The sequence below is a fragment of the Frankliniella occidentalis genome, unplaced genomic scaffold (assembly GCF_000697945.3).
Source record: "Frankliniella occidentalis isolate FOCC.00 unplaced genomic scaffold, Focc_3.1 Scaffold46, whole genome shotgun sequence".
Classification (NCBI taxonomy): domain Eukaryota; kingdom Metazoa; phylum Arthropoda; class Insecta; order Thysanoptera; family Thripidae; genus Frankliniella; species Frankliniella occidentalis.
Genome location: NW_026267176.1, coordinates 1,163,374 through 1,170,652, shown reverse-complemented (window position 1 = coordinate 1,170,652; position 7,279 = coordinate 1,163,374). Strand labels below are relative to the sequence as shown.

Here is a 7,279-nt window from a genome sequence, read left to right as displayed (position 1 = left end):
TTAAAATTCTGACATTCAAAAGACAATCTTATAACATTCGCCAATATATTTTTGTACGATTCTGCGTTTGACTGGCAAGCCTGCCTTTAACCTCCAGCTGGCGTGGCGCGTGGCGTCCCTGCGTTGACGATGGCGGCCGAAACTCTTTCCCAGCCCGCCCGGAAGTTTTCTTTGTATAGTTGTAGTTCGTGTTTCGTTAAAAAATTGATTCAATTGTTACGTTAGAAAAACAATTTTTTCACCAGCATTATTATACATATATGTGCGGCTTGTGATAAGTAATTGACAATAAATTCGTGTCATACAAATCGCTTTCTACTTGCGTTGCGTCAAATGAGAAATGCCACATGCCGACTTGTTGCCTTGGTTTGAATGATGGATGAACTTGCGGACCTGCCATGCCCACATTTGCGTAATTTTGATCGTGCACGGTGAGTGAGTATGCAATGCGAAGCTTGCGGGGGGCGTTCGCTCGGTAGAAAGTGAGGTTAACGGGCCTTTTGTCGGTTCCTCAGCTTCGGCTGGCTGCCAATCAAACTCCAGTCAGTCGGAAGGAACTTGTCGGCTCTACACAAGAGAAGGTCGGTAAAGCAATTTCCCAAGAAAAGTTAGTTCTGAGTAGAGTAAGGAACACTGCTGCTAAATGTTTCATCATGAAGGAAACTTCTTGTTAATATCTGTTCACAACCTGTTTGACACCGCGTGAAACAGGGTTCTCTTATACTCATCAACTTTGGACCATATGAGAGAAGGGCGCCCTGTTCTCATCATTTTGCTAAAATCCAATCTCGTTATTGTAGTTTTTTAGATTCAAAAGGAAGAAACTCGATTATAAAAATTGTGTGAGGTGGAGGGAGCCACGGGCCTTCATAAAAAGGATTTCTAAGTTCCAAATTATTCATTTCCATTCCAGGGAGCTGCAGTACTTCTCACTTTGCCTCGAGGGCGAGGGCGATGATGCCAGCGGCCAGAGGGGCAGCGGCGGATGTCCCAGTGTGGCGTATGGTGCACGAGTTCCTGAGGTCGGTGGTGGCCTGCGGCGGACAATCAGGTGAGAAAGGTACAGCACGGGATGAAAGTACTTGGCCGCAGGGAGCTGGGGTTTAGACTCGGAAAAAAGTTGCAAGTTGACCACGCGTTTCGCGATGCCTCTAATTGTTCCGATTACTGATTTCCTTTTCTATCCCGAGGAAAATAAAAACCGAGGGTAGAGAAAAGGGAGGAAAGGGGAGTGGGAGGGGGAAAGGGGAGAGAGAGAGAGAGAGAGGAGAGGAAATGGGAGGGGGAGGGGGTAGAGACTTACGATCATCTGATCCCAGTAGGCGCCGGACGAGTAGGCGGTGGCCATGGTGGAGGCGCAGCGCTCGCCGTACCACGGGAAGTGACCGCGCTCAGAGGCCGAGCCGATGGCCAGCGTGTACACGGCGTTGACGTAGCCGTCGCAGTTGCAGTTGTCGCCAAAGGTGCCGCCGTTGCCCGACGCCCACACGTAGATGGATCCTTTCCCCCCACGACCCTTTAGGCGGGAGAGAAAAGGTGGTGGGTAGAAAAACGATCATGCCCCCCCCCCCTGCTCGGTTAGTCAACCTGCTCCCCGCCAGCACCTCGGTGACGCCGCGCTTCATGGCCTCGAGGGCGAGCCTGCCGGGGCCCTCCACCGTCTTGCCGTCGTCGTTGGGTCCCCAGGACGCGCTATAGATGTCGACGAGGTGGTGCGCCCAGCCCAGCGCCGTGCCCTCCATGCGATCGTTTACCTCGCCGTCGAGCAGCCTGACGCCTGGAGGAGCATAGAGATCTTCGTCATCGTCGAGGGTGCGGCTCAGGTGTTGCCTCCCCCCCCTTTCCCTCGCCCACTCGCCCAGTCCCTGTTTGCCGCGTCGACGCCGACGTCGCATACATTTTTCATTCCATTGCCCGAGATGCTGGAGATGTTCCGCTAGGTGGTGCCGCGTATCGGGCTTCGCGACGCGAATACCAAATTTCTCGTCTGCTTCCCTCGCGGGTGGCGTGGTGTGGCGCGGCGGACGTCGCGTCGCTGTTTGCTCGAGCGGCAGAATTATGTTGGGCGGCGTCGCGAAATGGAATACGTACGTACGCGCTACCCTCCGGCGCTCTTGTCCACCGTCGCGCCACCTCGAGCGAGCTGGTGGTGTGGGGCCCGGCAAATCCCTGGTCCGACCCGACTCACCGCCTATCCTGGCGTTGAAGGCCACGCCGACGCCGCACTTGCGGTTGTTGGCCTTCATGGCGATCTCGCCGGCGCATCGCGTGCCGTGGGCGTTGGAGGTCGACGGGTCGTACCTCGGGGAGGGGTCCAGGTCGCCGTCGTCCACGTCGTAGCTGATGTCGGGGTCCTGTGGGGCGGTGACATGGAGTCGTTGGTCGTGATTCTGAAGGAAGTTTGCAAATTGGGAAAAGGCGAGGAAAAGGGCATCGTCGTTCTCACGTAATTGTCGCGCAGGTCCTCGTGGTCCTTCTCCATGCCGTCGTCGAGCACCGTGACGCGCACGCCGCGCCCCGTGATGCCCCTGCAGTACACGGGCAGCACGTGCAGGTCCAGCTTGGGCAGGTCGAGGCGCGTGCGCGTGTCCATCTGCAACGAGGGGTCCTTTAATGACAATTTGAAGATGACCCGTCTACAAAAATTAGAGATTGTAATGGAGGAAGCTGCAAACCAATTTTGGAGACAATAAAACATTCCGGTAAAGCTGAAATGCTGGAGAATGCGGGGAAAAATGAAGTGGTAATTGCTATGCTTTAACATAGTGACATCCATTTTCTTGTTTCCTAAATTTTCTGCATTTCAGTTTGACCAGAATGCTTTATTGAGGACCACAAAATTTTGAGTCTTGTTATTCTGCTAAATTTTGTTAGTTTTGATCGGAGGGTAGTTAACATAAAATCCAACTTTTTGCCATTAGTGGTTTTGATCAGTTTTTGATTTTCTTTCCAATGGTCTAGTCAGATTTTACTCAAATGCAAAGATTCATAGAGGTTTATCTATACCACCTCCTAAAGCCGCTATTTTTGCCTCAAAACTTTAGGAATTTATATATTTTCAACCGTTTGAGCTACAGGGCCCAGATTTGGAGAGGGTTCATAATTGAAAGATACCTTTTCATTTCGATACAAATCACACAATCGGTGAGCAGATGCTAAATCTAGAGTTGATTAGGAAAATAGTTGTAGTCCTTACGAGGTACCACTGCCGCGGCCAGAGCTCGTCGTTGAAGAGGCGCGCGCTCTGCGCCGGCGTTACCCCGGCCGCGGCGCAGCCCAGCCTTCCTGCAAGCGCCGCCGTCGCGTTGAGTTCGTCCTCCCGACGCGAGGTGGCGCCGCCGGCCGCGGACGCCTCAGCCGCCGCCGCCGACTCGGACGCGGCGTAGCGGCGCCGCAGTTGGGACCGCCGCCGCGGGACGGCGCTCGCGGCGGCGCGAGGCGGGGACCCGTCGTCGGGCGGGAGGACTTGAATAAAATCCCGCTTCTGTCTCGGTTTGGTGAACTGCTGTTCCGCCCACACCACCTGTCGGGATTAAAAGTTGTTTTAATGGCATGTGTTTGCACTCTCCTCCCTGCCCCCCTCTAATCAATGACGCGGGTTGTGGACACGGCGATAACACGGGCTTGCCGGTAATGTCGAGCAAACAGCAAGTAATGGAACGCCCCCTATCAGCCTGCTCTGCCTGGCGCTCCCGATAGGGAAACTGCGCGGGTGCACGACACGATGCGACGCGGGGGCAGCCATGGCAATTTGAGAGGGGGGGACAGCCCAGCCCTCTCCCTCTCTCTCGCCTCGGTGCCTGAGGGAAGGACACTTTTCCACAAGTTTTACCGAATCCTCAACCGTTTTGGCACAGAAGTTTGCGAATCGGATTTGTTGCTATATAACCTTTCGTATTCTTTTCTCCGTAGCTATATCTGCTTCTACTGGAGGACTCACTCACCCGGTCGTCCTGCACTAGCCGCTCCGTGAGGTGAGGGTTCGCCCGCTTGTGCGTCCGAGGGCTGTCCGCCTTGACCATCAGGTAGGTGTTGCTAAAGCCGATAATCTGGGAAAATAAAAACACATTTTTTTGCCAAACGCGTTCTCGCGCTGAGGGCGAAAGTAAAGCGTTTTCAGCTGTTATACAGGTCAAGGGGTTTCCTCCGTAATGTCAACCTGTCTGTTTTTTTGGCATTTTGACTTTGTGATTCGTTCGAAATTTAGTGTCCAATACTAAACAATACATTGCAATGCAACGCTGCCCAAATATAATTTGGAACGCAAGATCTCTTTGGAAATGGTTACTTTTCACCCTCGCACTGTATTCGCAAGCAGCAGCATTGGTGCGCCAACAACACTCCAAGTTCGATAGTGAGGCCCGCCCGCCCCAAATGACATTCTCGAGTGAAGTCAATCACCCGGTTGTCACGTGCACGCAGTGTTGTGTGTGTAGGTGAGGCACAACGTTGGCAGTTCAGTTTGAATGGAGCCCCCCCCCCACCCCCCTCCTGTCCCGAGCAACTCCCGTGTCATATGAGGGGAACGCGGTTCCCCTCGACCGCGCCCCTCCCCCCTCCCCTCCCCGCGACGCGTAGCAGCTGTTCGGTCTGATGAGCACCGCGCGAGGCGCGGCGGCGGACCCGTCCTTCCCCTCGCTCCCCCTCGACGTAAATTTAGTGCAGTAGCAAGACCCCGGGACCGACGCCCCGACGTCGGCGTCGTCGACGCGTGTATGGCTACCTCCTCGGCGGGCTGGTGCCCTGGCCGCGGCGTCGCGCGCGCGCGTGCGTGGTGAGGCCTCCGGGCCGGGGGAGGGGGCCGCGGCGGGCACGCGCACGGCGGCGCAGCGTAGCGCACCGCGGCCCCACGCCCCCCGGAGGTACGTGGGCGCGTGACCGTGTCCGCCACGCCCCGCCGCGGGCCCCGCTGGAGGACGCCGTGCATGGCAATGGAGGCAGTGGAGTCGTCGGTGCGCCGTGCGTGGCGTCTCCAGCTCTCTTATCACGGCGCTGGGTCGGCGCGGCGGCGTCGGGGCGCCGCCGGCAGCGTCGAGGGGCTTTAGGGCGTCGCGGCGGCCCGCTGAGGGCTTAGGACGCCCCCTCCACCGCCGCCCTGCGCGCGCATCTGACTGCGGCGCTCGCTCCCACGAGGCAAGGCGCCTTTGATTATTTCGTTTATTCATCACTGGGAACATAGAGGATTTCACCATCATGGTGCTGCTGGGGGCGGAGAGGTTGTTGTAGGGCGCCGCGAGCTGCGCCCGGCGGCCCGGCCTCCTGCCGCTCACGGGGTGGGGGAGCGGGTCCGCGCGGCCGCCCTGCGCGCGTCGACCCTGCCTCCGCCCCGCCCGCCCGGCCGCAGCCTGCGCGCCGCGCCCGGCCCGCCGGCCTGCACCGCGGTGCTCGGCGCCGCTCGCGCGCAGGTCCCCGATGACGGCTGTGATGCGCGCGCGTGCGCCGGGCCCCCCTCCCCCGGGTGCGCGCGCTGCCGAAGCATGAGCGTCTCCTGGCCACGCATGAGCACGAGCGCCGCCTCTACCGGGCGCGTAGCCGGGCGAGGAGGGCGACCAAGAGGACTCGCGGGTCGACCGCGTCCCTATCCCCGCGCCCCCCTTCGCTCCCCCACCTCACCCCGCCGCGTTCCTCCCCGCGGCCGCGGCGGCTGTAGTGGGAGCGGGACAGTAGTTGCACGCTCTCTTTGTCGCACTCGCTCGCGTTGCACCTCTCGCTTTGGAATTCTCGTCCAAACAGAGGTGCATGGCGCGTGCCCCCGTCCTAAGCTGCTGCAACGGGTCGTGGACATGCCCCGCGGCGGGCTCGCCGCGGCCCCTTTCCGATGAGAAATGAAAATCGGTAACGCTGTTTCAGTTTCTGGAACTGGACGAGCGTTGCTGACTTCCCCTCGCTGATCTCGCGGGAGTGCCCGCCGGCGCGTGTACCCTTCCGCGAGCTGTACCGAATGAGTAGGGCAGGGGTCGGGGTCGGCGGGGCCCGCTGCTGTGTGCCGTGGGGGGTATCGGTCCGGGGGGGCCGTGGGCCGTACGGTCAGGGCGCGGGGCGCAGCACAGCGGAGCAGCAGCAGAGCCCCGGGATCGCGCCGAGGGCACGGCCACGGCATCGGGCCAAACAGACGGACCCGCAACTTTGTGCAGAGCCCCTTCCGAAATTGTATATAGTACGTCGACACGGGGCGCCCCGCAGCGCCGTCAAATAAGGCCGGCGGCCGAGTGGCCCCGCCCCGACGGCGACTTAATCCGGACAAATTGGCGCGCGATCCCTCTGTGTACAGCGCAGATTGCACCACCACCACCACCCCCTTGCTCCACCACCGTCCCGGCGAGAAAACACTTACCGGCCCCTTGAAGGAGTAGCCCATCCTGGCGGCGACGAGTCTCGCGACGCGCGGGCCGCCCTCCACGCGCACCGCCCACTCGTTGGTGAAGTGCGTGGCCGCCTCCTGGCCGCGGTGCGCCTCCAGCACCCTGCCCGTCAGCAGCAGCAGCACGCCGCACAGCACGCCCGGCCACACTGTAACATGGACCACCCTGCCTCTAAAGCACTAAAACTTCTGGAGTTCCACAAGTACCTCATTCATAGTCCGCGTTGTTGACGGCGGCCCTGCTTCTCGCCCTGGTCGGCCCCTTGCGTAGGAGACGATGACCCTGCGCAGGTGCGAGGTAGGTGGTGGTGCGTCAGCGTCTAGCCGCCGGTAGTCCCGTGGCGGGGCGGGCGAGCGCGTGCGTTCAAGGCCCCCCTACTCACTCATCTTGAACATGGATAGGCGCGCCAGGCACCCCCTCACTCTCCTCCACCCGGGCGGGCGCACTGCACCACTCCATCCACCGCCCTCCCCTCCCCCTCACCCTCCGAGGCCTCCTGGAGCCCCCTCAGAAGCCTCTCAGCGGCGGCGTGAAGGAGTTTATCGCTGGCGGTGATGCGCGTTTAGGGCTGTGTGTTGTGGCGTCGCTTCCGCTTGGGAGCCCCGCCGCCGCCGCCGCGCGGGGGGCGGTGTGTGTACGTACTTGCCGCGCGGGGCCCAACAGCTGTTTGCCGTGCTCCCACCGTCCTAGCACCTACGGGGGGACGGTTGCATTGTTCTCCGTTTGAATCGATTTCGCACTGGAAATGTTGTGAAACGCACTTCAATCGGGCGCTCTGTGTGCCGCCCCGCCTCTCCCCTCGCGGCCCTTGCGGCTGGACGCTCCCTGACCGCTCACCGCGCACGACTACTGCTGCCGCAACCAGACAGCGTGTTCTTGTATCATGTGCTCAATGTACTTGGACGGACTGTACTGTA

General features: G+C 59.8%; 1 protein-coding gene across 1 annotated transcript in view; it reads right to left on the bottom strand.

Moving 5' to 3' along the window:
• LOC113206906 (neuroendocrine convertase 1-like) overlaps positions 1-7,279 on the bottom strand; it is a 25,304-nt gene that overhangs the window by 12,749 nt on the left and 5,276 nt on the right. Inside the window, exons 2-9 of the mRNA XM_052267063.1 lie at positions 6,335-6,510; positions 3,945-4,049; positions 3,197-3,523; positions 2,447-2,593; positions 2,189-2,354; positions 1,605-1,777; positions 1,304-1,516; positions 934-1,034 (exon numbers count right to left, since the gene is read on the bottom strand). Of these exons, the coding sequence (XP_052123023.1) occupies positions 934-1,034; positions 1,304-1,516; positions 1,605-1,777; positions 2,189-2,354; positions 2,447-2,593; positions 3,197-3,523; positions 3,945-4,049; positions 6,335-6,510 (1,408 nt within the window). The remainder of the gene's footprint in view (positions 1-933; positions 1,035-1,303; positions 1,517-1,604; positions 1,778-2,188; positions 2,355-2,446; positions 2,594-3,196; positions 3,524-3,944; positions 4,050-6,334; positions 6,511-7,279) is intronic.